Source organism: Penaeus japonicus, unplaced genomic scaffold (genome assembly GCF_977035675.1).
Source record: "Penaeus japonicus unplaced genomic scaffold, GWHDUDI00000001_assembly GWHDUDI00000025, whole genome shotgun sequence".
NCBI lineage: Eukaryota > Metazoa > Arthropoda > Malacostraca > Decapoda > Penaeidae > Penaeus > Penaeus japonicus.
In genome coordinates, this window is record NW_028234427.1 from 36,458,126 (window position 1) to 36,470,625 (window position 12,500).

The 12,500-nt window shown below is 35.8% G+C and overlaps 2 protein-coding genes across 5 annotated transcripts in view; one reads left to right on the forward strand and one right to left on the reverse strand.

Moving 5' to 3' along the window:
- The first annotated feature begins 5,993 nt into the window (after positions 1-5,993).
- LOC122259824 (BET1-like protein) lies at positions 5,994-8,773 on the forward strand. The gene is made up of 3 exons (XM_043026761.2): positions 5,994-6,018; positions 6,937-7,016; positions 7,436-8,773. Exons 1-3 carry the CDS (start codon positions 6,003-6,005, stop codon positions 7,664-7,666), a joined length of 327 nt encoding a protein of 108 aa, XP_042882695.1. The 5' UTR covers positions 5,994-6,002; the 3' UTR covers positions 7,667-8,773.
- Positions 8,774-11,765: 2,992 nt separating this feature from the next.
- LOC122259821 (uncharacterized) overlaps positions 11,766-12,500 on the reverse strand; it is a 10,358-nt gene continuing 9,623 nt past the window's right edge. For all 4 annotated transcript variants that reach the window (XM_086551815.1, XM_086551817.1, XM_086551814.1 and 1 more), the window contains exon 4: positions 11,766-12,016. In XM_086551815.1, coding sequence (XP_086407941.1) covers positions 11,837-12,016 — 180 coding nt within the window. In that variant the 3' untranslated portion in view covers positions 11,766-11,836. The remainder of the gene's footprint in view (positions 12,017-12,500) is intronic.

Here is a 12,500-nt window from a genome sequence, read left to right on the forward strand (position 1 = left end):
TTATTTTCTTTTTCCTCTTCTTCTGGTTTTTGGTGCAGTTGTTGTTGCTGTTGTGTTTCTCTCTGTCTGTCTGTCTCTGTTTCTGTCTCTGTCTTTCTCTCTCTCTCTCTCTCTCTCTCTCTCTCTCTCTCTCTCTCTCTCTCTCTCTCTCTCTCTCCTCCTTTCTCTCTCTCTCTCTCTCTCTCTCTTCTCTCTCTCTCTCTCTCTCTCTCTCTCTCTCTCTCTCTCTCGCTCTCTCTCTTCTCGTTCTCTCTCTTCTCTCTCTTCTCTCTCTCTCTCTCTCTCTCTCTCTCCTTGTCTCTCTCTCTTTCTCTCTCTCTCTCGTTCTCCTTCTCTCTCTCTCTCTCTCTCTCTCTCTCTCTCTCTCTCTCTCTCTCGCTCTCTCTCTCGTTCTCTCTCTCTCTCTCACTCTCTCTCTCTCTCTCTCTCTCTCTCTCTCTCTCTCTCGCTCTCTCTCTCTCTCTCTCTCTCTCTCTCTCTCTCTCTCTCTCTCTCTCTCTCTCTCTCTCTCTCTCTCTCTCTCTCTCTCTCTCTCTCTCTCTCTCTCTCTCTCGCTTTCACATTTCTGCAAATCCTCTAATATGCATATTTCTACAAAACATCTAGTTTAACGAAAGCATATACCTTTTTTTTCTTACTTTTTTTCCACGTTAGGGTGTAATTGTTAAGAGCTGAGAACTGAATTCAAAATTAGGTGATTGGCACATTCTTTCCTAATAACAGGAATTAGCCTCAATTTGCGATACTACATTCTGTATGTACTGAATAGCACATTGATAGCCAGTGCAGCGTGGTTTGTAATTATAACCGATGTAAACAAAGTAGGGTCTGCATGCTTCCCGGATCCGACGCTCGAAGCAAAACGAAAAGTTTTTTTGTTTTTTTCGTTTAATCTGTATAATTTTTAAGAACTTTTTCGTATCAATCAATTAACTTTGTTGAAAGATGGGATTCAAGGCATTGGAGACTGTAGTATAGATATATAGAGGTATGTAGTATAGATATACAGAGATATGTTGTATTGATATAGATCATACATTAAACCAGATTTTTTGTTTTTTAACAGATCTTTTGTGAAGTAATATTAATCCTATTTTACAAACGATTTCTTATACATTTCAGCCAGTGATATTTATTTTCTATCGTCATTATTGCTTCATATCCATTTAGAGACATTTAAAAAACATTTCAATTTTTTCACAACTCCAAACACGTGATGTGGTCCTTTTACTTTTAATGAGTGAGAGAAATACAATTTGTATCTTACTAAACCGCGAGAAATTTATTTTGTTGTAGAATATGGTGTTTGCCAGTTATGATTGTCCATGGGAAATAGAGAAAGAGAGAGGGAGAGAAAGAGAGAGAGAGGGAGAGAAAGAGAGACAGACGGACAGAGACAGAGACAAAATGAGGGAGGAATGGAGAAACAAAAACAGATGGAAGAGAGAGAGAGAGAGAGAGAGAGAGAGAGAGAGAGAGAGAGAGAGAGAGAGAGAGAGAGAATTTTAGGGGAGAAAAGACAAAAAGAGAGACAACAAAATAGCTAAATAAGAGAGAAAGAGACAAACAAAACCCAAAAACAAATCACAAAAACAAAACTAGAATCAAAACAAAACAAACCGCCAAAAATAAACAAAAAAGCATCAAGAAAACGCTGATTAAATCTGTTTACATAAATTAAAGATATGCACAAAAGAAACTCAGATAAAAAATCCAACACAGATAATGGAAGCATCTTACATACAACCAGTAACACTAAACAGTCATACAAAAGACATATATATGATTATCATCTCAAAAACTCCCTTTGTTTTCCTAAAATCTACAAACAAAGATATTGGGATCGAGAGGAAAAAAAAAGATATAACGACTATATGACATGTGAATTTACTTTATTTGAGGTTAGGCATAAGTTAGATCTGTGGTGTATCATTTATGGTCTTGTATAGACACGATTTAGGAGACATGTACGTATTATGTGAATTATAAAGGGATAGTTATGTAATGGTGAGCGTAATTGTAGTAGTAGGATAAATGGTTTTTATTTTTATTGTTTATAGCTGTCATCTTTATCAAGTTAATGTCTGTGGTTGTAACATTATTATGATAAAGATAATTATTAATGTTATTATCATCATCATCTTTTTTAATGTGATCATTATAATGCCATGATTATTATTACCAATATCATTATCATCAGCTAGATTACCAATATCATTATCAGTAATATCATTATCATCATCTTAATCATCATCATCAATATTACAATCAAAATTGCTGCTACTGACTGTTACTTCAACCGCAAACAAAAACAACAGTAACAAAGCAAAAAACAAACACATTTAACACCAACAACAAAAACAAACCGGAAACCACCTGTTCTTTTCCCATGTTGATATCATCGGAATCTGAAATATTCCAGATTTTTGTCGATTCCGAGACCCTGGGAACCACTGGCGTTGGGTGGAGTTCCGCGGGATGCACCTGTTGTACACCTGTGAGTAAATTTATTCGGAGAGACAGTCATTTTGTTTTGATTCTCGTCTATTCATTTTGTTTTCTCACTATGGATATATATATGTGTGTGTGTGTGTGTGTGTGTGTGTGTGTGTGTGTGTGTGTGTGTGTGTGTGTGTGTGTGTGTGTGTGCGTGCGTGTGTGTATGTGTGTGTGTGTGTATGTATACACACACACACATATATTACTTTACTTTACTTTACTTTACTGCAGTGTCTGTCTTATGACGTTGGCGATCATGGCCCGCCATTCTTTCCGGTCTTCCATCATTCTAAGAACATCCACAACTCTCAATCCTCGTCCTATTCGTTCTACCAAGCATTCTATGAACTTCTTTCTTTGTCTTCCTCTTGCTCTCTCTCCATCGATCTTTCCCGTCATACAATCATATTCCATTTTTTTGCACGCATCACGTGTCCAATAAATTGCATCTGTCTTTTCGTTATTTCACTTATAATTTCTCGTCTCGTTCCTGCTCTTCTCTTTCTCTCTCACACACACACACACACACACACACACACACACACACACACACACACACACACACAAACACACACATTTTATATATATATATTTATATATACATATATATACATATATATATATATATTTTAATAAACATATATGTATATATATATATATATATATATATATATATATGTATATATATATTTCTCTGTGTGTGTGCATGAGAGAGAGAGAGAAAGAGAGAGAGCGAGAGAGAGAGTGAGAGAGAGAAAGAATAAGAAAGAGAGAGAGAGACCATTCCCTTCCCATCAGCTTCTCCGCTTCCCTCCCTTCCATCATCCTATTTGCCCCTTCTCCTATTCCTATCCTTTCCTGCCCATCCACCCCCTACCCTCCCCCCCTCCTCTCCCCGCAATAACTCAGTCCCTCCTGTAAACCCTTCCCCTACCCTCTCCCCCCACTCTCCTGCCTCCCCTGCCTCCCCTATCTCCCTCCCTCCCTCCCTCCTTCCCTCCCTCCCCCATCCACCTACCTACCTCTCTCCTTCCCTCCCTCCCCCCCCCACCTAGTCCTATCACCCCCAACCCGTTCCTCACCCTACCACACTTCCCCCATCCTACCCTCTTCCCCTTCCCCCCTACCCCCTTACCCCCCACCCCTTCTTCATCCTCAACCGCCCACGAAAAATCTCAAACCCCACATCCGGCCATTTCCCAGGCCACGCCCCCCTGACCCCTGAGGGCAGACGAGACGACGCGACGCTGGACCCCAGTCGACCCCAAAGGATACCAATAGACCTTAATAGACCCCGCCCACGCCCGCCCACGCCCACCTCGGAACATCAAAAGTCCGTAGATTTTTATCTCTGACGTCACCCTCGTTCGTTGTTCGCGGAAATGTCTTTGTTTCTTATTCAGAGCGTTGTGTGTCGTTGCGATTTTCTTTGTTGATTCGTTGCTCGTCTTTCGTTGTGTGCGTTTTTGTTCTAGTTTTGCGTATTTGTTTTGTTTTTGTTTTGTTTTTTTTTTCTCTGGCGTTTCTTTTATTCATTTGTTTATGTATCATGTGTTTATAGTCGCCATCCTGGTGTTGTTTTTTTCATTGTTTTATTCCAATAAATTTATCTACGTTACTTATCACCTTTAATATAATTTTCTGGCGGACGATTTCAGATCATGTCCGGGATTTTTTAAAGATATATCTAAAACGTCACATTTAAAGGGGGGAAAACACACACACAATAGCAATTCAAAAAAAGAAAAAAAAGAAAAAAAAAAAAAAACTTCCTTTATCCTCTCACTTACATAACATTGTCTGCCATAACACTGTTTGCCATAATATCGTCTGCCATACTAATGTCTGCCATACCATTGCCTGTCCTCAAGACACATCCGTTTTTACAGTGGGCTTACTAATGCAAATTTAGTCACTGGTAACTACGCTAAGATCGCAAAGGCGCCAAATATTAATAGGAAGTGACACAGTATGGCACCTTCACGGGGCAACTGTAGATAAATACAGTGACACAGGGAGTATGGCACCTTCTCGGGGCAACTTTACATAAATATGTATTTATTTTTTACATAAATACAGTGACACAGGGAGTATGGCAACTTTTCGAGGCAAAAGTACATAAATATGTATTTATTTTTTGCGCCATTACTGACTATCTATATGGTATCTAGAATCACTGTATGCAAATTTTGATGAAAAATGAGATGGGAGAGGGAGGGAAAATGAGCGAGTGGAGGGGGAGGGGGGAGCGGAAGGAGGAGAGAGAAAAAGTAAGAAAGGCGGAGTGGATAGGAAGAAAGGAGAGGGGAGAGTGGGATATAGAGAAAGAGAGAAGGAGGAAGAAAAATAACGGGAGTGGTGGGTAAATAGAGAGAAAGGGATAACTAGCAAGAGAGAAGGAAATAGAGAGGATGAATAGGTGAGAAAGAAAGAGACAGACAGAAAAAGAGACTGGGAGAAGGAGAGAGAGAGGGAGAGGGGAGATAGAGGGAATGTGGGAGGGAGGAAAGAAGAAGGGGGATTGAGAGAGAGAGGGAGAGGGGAGATAGAGGGAATGTGGGAGGGAGGAAAGAAGAAGGGGGATTGAGAGAGAGAGAAAGACAGAAAGAGAGGGGGTAGAGTAGGGGAAAGAGGGAAGTGGGTAGACGGAGAGAGGAATGGAGATGGGGTGGGAAATAGAAAACAAGTTAGAGAGAGAGAGAGACAGAGAGAGTGAGTGAGAGGGGGGTGGGAGATAGAGACAGAGAGAGAGAGAGTGAGAGTGAGTGAGAGAGAGGGGGGGGGGAGGGAGAGAGAGAGAGAGAGAGAGGGAGAGAGAGAGAGAGAGAGAGAGAGAGAGAGAGAGAGAGAGAGAGAGAGAGAGAGAGAGAGAGAGAGCGAATGAGAGAGAGAGAGAGAGGGGAGAGAGAGGAAGAAAGAGAGAGAGAGAGAGAGAGAGAGAGAGAGAGAGAGAGAGAGAGAGAGAGAGAGAGGAAGAGAGAGAGAGAGAGAGAGAGTATGTGTGTTCTATCTAATCAAGCCCTTTATTATACGATTTCAAATTTATATAAGTATAGAGCAGTCATCCATCTTCATGGGGAAAACCGATCCATTTTCTATAAAGTTTTAATACATAGATTTTAGGGGAGACTATGGATGAACTACAAAAGGCTTACTCCATATTCCTATATATTATGAAAACATTAAGCATTACTAAATAATATTTTCATGAAACAAGATATTTTTTCATTTTTTTTATGCATGTAACATATTAGAGAAGGGAAAATGTATATATAAACTGACACGCAAGAATAAATGTTTCTTTTTCCTTAATTAATCGGAAACGTATTTTTTTCCTTTTGAAGACGGTTTTAACTAGATTTAGCGTATCACCAGCTATAGTAAATAGATATGTTAGGATTATGAAATGCAAGATACATTAGAAATAAAATTTAATATCATCGGAATAGTGACCCCGTAAAAAGGGAAATAAATAAACAACAGATGACGTCACAGTTGCCAACATGGCTAGTTGGGGCGGTAAGTCAGAGTACAAATTCCGGTACATTTTCCTCATTTTTTAGAATATCCAGTGGATTCAATTATTAATCTTATAGTAGAAAGTAAACATTGTAAGGTTTTACAAGGAATTTTTAGTGGTATGACGAATAATACAGGCGTAAGATATTATTTGATACGATTATAAGTATTTTTGGGGGAATGGGGAAAAAATATATAGAAATAATATGAATAAACTCTGCTACGCGTTTATTTTCGCGAAATTCATATTCATAGAGTGAATATCACTGAAGATTTACATAGAGCCAAGTAACAGGACTTAGTAAATGGAGAACAAAACGTAACCTCAGCCTCCGGATATGTGACTATAGCTATTAGAAAGCTTTTGTTCGGCTTGTGTTGATATTTGTATAATTATTCAGAATAAGACTACATCAAGTGACTCTGTGGCTTGGGTATTCCAGCCAGCTAAATTCCTGCCATGTATTTTTGGGAATATAGAGCTAGGACTGGTTCCTTAATAGTCTTTTTAATCTGTCAGTAATTGTGCCACACTGCTACTTACTATGGTATTGGTATTTATGGATTGCTATTATACTCTACTACTCGTGTATAGTGGATATTGCTTCTATCCTTATACCTTCTTATACGCCACAACTCTGGGCCCGATAGCAAGGGAGTGCATGGAAATCAGGGAAATTATTTGGTAAAATATGAAAGGAAATATATATAATGCACTATTATATGCAACAAATGTTCATTACTTACTAAATGCAGGCCTTCAATATGTATGTTAGTATGTATGTAATGTATGTTTATGTTTTCAAGACATTTAATCAATGCCTGTGTTAGCTAACCAAACTAGCTATGAGAATCACCCTTATTTTATACATCCTTTTGGACATTTGATTTCATGAATTAAATCCACATGTTTTACAGGTGCGGAGGAAGAAGAACTAGATACTCGAAACCAGCAAAGGTCTTATGCCCTTGCGGGGAAAGTCTCAACCTTACGTTCGGTTAGTGCCCTTCTCTTTCTCAAACTCTCTCTCTCTCTCTTGTTTTCTCTCTCTCTCTCTCTCTCTCTCTCTCTCTCTCTCTCTCTCTCTCTCTCTCTCTCTCTCTCTCTCTCTCTCTCTCTCTCTCTTTCAAATACTCTCATATATATATGTATATAGATAGATATATAGATATATATATATATATATATATATATATATATATATATATATATATATATATATATATATATATATATATATATATTTTGTATGTTTGTATATACCTTTTTCTCCTTTTTCTCTTTTTTTCTTTTTTTTCTTTAGTGGAATATGTAGGGTAATTATGCATACATGATATCTAAATACAAACTATAAATTATCAAACCTTCTTCAGTTTCTGGACTCTAGACTAAACCCAATCACCCCCCCCCCCATAGCTGGCACTAGACATCGAGAATGAAGCTTATGAGCACAACCGGCTGCTGGACGGGATGGGAAACGACTTCTCGAGCGGCGAAGGGCTGATGATGGGCAGCCTGAATCGAGTGAAGAATCTCCTTACGTCAGGGAGGCAGAACCGGAAGGTCATGTGCTACATGGCCGGTTTCGTCATCCTCTTCGTGATCATACTGTGGTACCTGTCGTCACGGATGTTGGCCAGCGAGTGAGGGGTCAGAAGGCGAGATGTTGGGCAGCGAGTGAAGGGTCAGAAGGCAAGATGTTGGATGGGCAATGAGGGGTCAGAAGGCGAGATGTTGGTCAGGGAACGAGGGCTATGGAAGCCGAGTTTTGTAAAGGGTTGTAGGGGGCGGAGTGGGTGAGGGTGGGATGTATCTGTGATGATTTTTATTGCTTTCTATTCTTTCTCTCTTTCTTTCATTTTCTTTTCATCTTTTTTCTTTAGTATGGAGGTAAAGAAGCATTAGAATGTCTGAGAGGCTGGATATCATATTTTTCTCTCTTTTTCAAGGAGGAGAATTCATGTAGATGACATTTTTTTCCTGAAGGAGGAGCATGCGTGTTATGTGAATCTTCCGCAATATTTGCTCACTTTTTAACTACATGACTATTTAGACTGGATGAATGAGTTTCAACCAGTTACGGTTGTTAAATAGATACAAAGCATACTTTGCAGGATGAATAAGCCTAGCGAAGTAATTCCAAGAGATATTTTTATATTTCAGTTATCGCATGTATTGTGCTATTGAAGTTGATGTGATCTGACACTTCCTGTAAGTGTTATAAATTACAGAACCTGTGACCAAAGTGGATCCAGTTGATTGCCAAATGGACAGTTATTTCATTCCAATATTTCTTGGCTGTATTCTTGCAATTCTCCGATTTCATTCTCAATTTTTTTTTTTTGTCTTATACTTGATTGGTTATTCACTACTTATTTTCAAAGCTTTATTTTTCATTCACTCTCTTTATTGTCAGTGTTCCAGTAAGTAAAGCATCATGTTGCTTGTACAAAAGAAAAATGTATTTATGAAAAATCTCCTAAACAGATCCCGTTATCAATTTCAGTAGTATGAATGGCTGTTTTATGCTATGGTGATTAATAGATTATTCATTTTATCAGTGTATAATGAAGGTTTATCAGTATGTTTAGTAATAAAATGAAATCCTTCTCTGCAATTCAAATCACTATGTTTTATTCGAATCACTCTCTTTTATTCTAAAGTATATGCTTGATATATTGAAGATGTATATATCAGAAAAGAAAAGGAAAATCATATTTATATGCATAATGGAAAAATAAAACAATAATTGTACCTCAATTTTTTACTTTCATTTATGACTTACTTGTATATGTGACAAATAAACAACATACTTTGACAGTATATGCTTTTTGATAGGTGTGCTATGCTGACGTTTGTGTTTATAAAGGAATATAACTGTAAAATATTGTATGGTTTATGGGAATATACCTGCAATGTGTTTTATTTATTATAAACCCACATAGGGTACTGACCTGGTTGTCTTTAAGAATAACATTGTATGTGCTACTTTTGATTTTTTTTTTTTTTTTTTTATGAAGTCTTTTGGTGATGAAGATTTATTCTATCATATGAGTGATTTATCATTATTGATATATATATATATTTATATATACACATAAAACTTGGAGGTGTATTAAAGTGTAAGAGTATGAAAAGCAAAACTTAAATGGGTTTATAGGCATATCTAAATCCATTGATTTGTGTGATATATATTCTATAACTGTAATATTTAGCATAAATTTGTACCATAGTGCATCAGTTCTATGTATTTTAAACATCAAACATTATATTACATGTCCTGCACTATCTACAGGACTAACATTAAACACTTTCCTAATAAATTTTATCATGATTTATTACAGTGATGTATTCCCTTGTAGACTAGTATCTCACTTAATAGTTTTTGATTCTTAGGATAGTGTCCCCTATAAAATATGGTTTAGAAAGTCCGTCTTAGAAAATGTCACTTATACTTCCTATGAAATTTTTTATTCTAAAATATTATTGAGAAAACTGTCGTAGAGAAGATCATTGCATTGCTTATAAGATTTGTGGTTGGGCAATATAATTCAGAAATTCTTCCTATAAGATTGTAGTAAAATGTGATTTAGAAAAACTTTTTTGGATGATAATATCCTTATACACTGCTTATTCAATTCCTTTTTGTGACACAAGATCCAGAATTTTTTTTTTTCTTGGAATCTGTCATTTGAATTTCTTATAAGATGAAATTCCCTATAAGGTTCCTTGTTGTAAAGTATGATTCTGAAAATCTGTTTTAAACAATGGACATTTGTCAACAAATGCTGTGTATCTTTTGAAAATTTTATTTCATTTTAGTTTGCATAAAGAAGACTGAAGGGTAGTTAAATATGTATTGTGCTCTGGTGTGGGTCATTAAAGTATAGTGAATCATTTTTTGGCAGATTTTTTTTTCTAATTAAAAAGAAAATTGTTTACATAGAATGCTTATGAATAATATATATGTCTTAAGGCTGATTATCATTAGAATGGTAATATTTATAAAACAGCCAAAAGTGTACAAAAGCAGTCAAACATACACTTGCATGTGATTGTGATTGTGCACGTGACCTGTAATAAAGAACCCTTGATTTTTATGATTTATATTCAAGAGAAATTTTCCTCAGTTCACTATTTGTTTTTCTTTCTGTTTTTTTTTCCTATTCTTTTTCTTTTTTTGGTGTGTTTATATAGATATATATATATATATATTTATATATATTTATATATATATATATATATATATATATATATATATCCTTCTTCACCAGGGAGTCAGTTACAAGGGTTACCTGACCTCTCCTGTTTACCACCTTCCTTAAATCTTTATTAATGCTATTATTATTTTTATTATTAACATCATTATTATCATGATAACATCAAAAATAAAAGAGACAATAATACTAGAAATTTTAAAAAATGAAAATTCAAGGCTATTCAGTGAAGTCAACCTAATGATTATCTCAGTGACTAATACCTTATGTAAATGAAAATAATTAACAAAACCATAGTGGACAAAGCACATCAACATGCACTTTTTATTGGACCTCAACAGATTAAGTGAATCAACTGGTAGATTATCTGCACTTTGATTGGGTCTTATTCGGTGAAAAGTTTCTAAATTTTGTACTGAAATTCAAGAGAGTTTGTGCAGTTTTGCTGTTGTTTTTGCTTGAGTTTTTCCTGTGTAAATATAAGGAGAAAATATTTTTTTAATTGTTTGAAGAGGATTATTTTGAACTCTTATCAGTACTGTTATTTTTCATTGCATACCAAGGATTAAGTTTATATTATTATTAGATGTCTGGAAAAATATTTCACCTTGGAATGAAATTAATTTTAGATGAACTTGGACGTATTTTCTCAGCTTCTTCATCATGTTTTTACTTCACCTTTTTAACTTGCGTTGATTTAAACTTCAAATAAATAAAATTTCCATGTATCAAACATCATCTTTATTTTGAAGATCGAAAATTAGGAACGGATATAAATTAAAAAAAAAAAAAAAAATCTTACAATTAAAATACACAGAAATTTAGCAAAACAGAAGGCACACTAATGTACAGGTATGAATATGAACACTGATACAATGATAAAGCAATAATAGACGAATAAAGAAATCAATGGAGAAAAATATATAAATTAACTGATCGTACTTTCTTAAAGTTTTATTATTTACAGGCACATCACCAGGATAAATTTAGCTATGGGGTATGGGGAGAGCTGACCCCCCCCCCCCTTGGGTAATGGGGGTTACCATTGGAAACTTGACCCCGTGAACCCCCCCCTCATGTGGTGATGTCCATGTAACCTTGTTGATTTTGAATCTGTTTTGTTAATTTTTATAATATTTATATACTAAATTGTGACGTAAATAATAAACAGATTCCAACAAAAATGAACACAATATTAAAGTGAAAATAAATACCTGATCAAAAACAAAAGAAAAACATTGGAGTATCAGACAAAATTGCAACACTTGTTTATTGAATATCAAAACATATAAAAAATAATCACAAAATGATGAAATACCTCGCACTTGATTATGAAATACAAAAACGGATGGGAAAGGGACACAAAAAACTAAAACATTAAAATATGAGGTGGAAAAAACATCTTTTACTTATGAAATTTAAGAATAAATTAATAAATGAATAGATATTATATATATATACATAAATATATATAAATATATCTATATATGTTTATCTATCTATATATACATACATATATATATATATATATATATATATATATATATATATATATATACATATATATATATATATATATATATATATATATATATATATATTAGATATGAGACGAAAATCTGATTTCAGGCATATGCGTTTTATAAGGGACCGATCTCCTATTGACACTGTTAACCCTGGCCGACCTTTGACCTTGAACAGCTCCTGTGGGAAGACCTGGTTTACTTTTAGGTTGTTCGAATAGATTGGCAATGTTTCTAGTATTCCCCATTCTCAGTTTCTGTAATACAAAAATAGATAAATTGATTAACTGGTTGTAATCATGTATGCCTGTGAATAGAGCGTTATTTGATGTGCGCATATTGAAATTCTACTTTTTTTCTACTAATATTTTTGAAAAGGTGTTATAATTATACGACAAATATAATATCATCACTCACTGCTCTTCTCTCTCTCTCTCTCTCTCTCTCTCTCTCTCTCTCTCTCTCTCTTTCTCTCTCTCTCCCCTTCTCTCTCTCCCCTTCTCTCTCTCTCTCTCTCTCTCTCTCTCTCTCTCTCTCTCTCTCTCTCTCTCTCTCCCCTCTCTCTCCCCTCTCTCTCTCTCTCTCCCCTCTCTCTCTCTCTCCCCTCTCTCTCTCTCTCTCTCTCTCTCTCCCCTCTCTCTCTCTCCCGTCTCTCTCTCTCTCCCCTCTCTCTCTCTCTCTCCCGTCTCTCTCTCTCTCCCCTCTCTCTCTCTCTCTCTCTCTCTCTCCCCTCTCTCCCTC

Bases quoted from the DNA above. Each gene is read 5' to 3' on its own strand.
- LOC122259824 (XM_043026761.2), top strand. The intron at 7,017-7,435 runs GTTAGTGCCCTT...CCCCCCCCATAG, and splicing joins AAGTCTCAACCTTACGTTCG to CTGGCACTAGACATCGAGAA.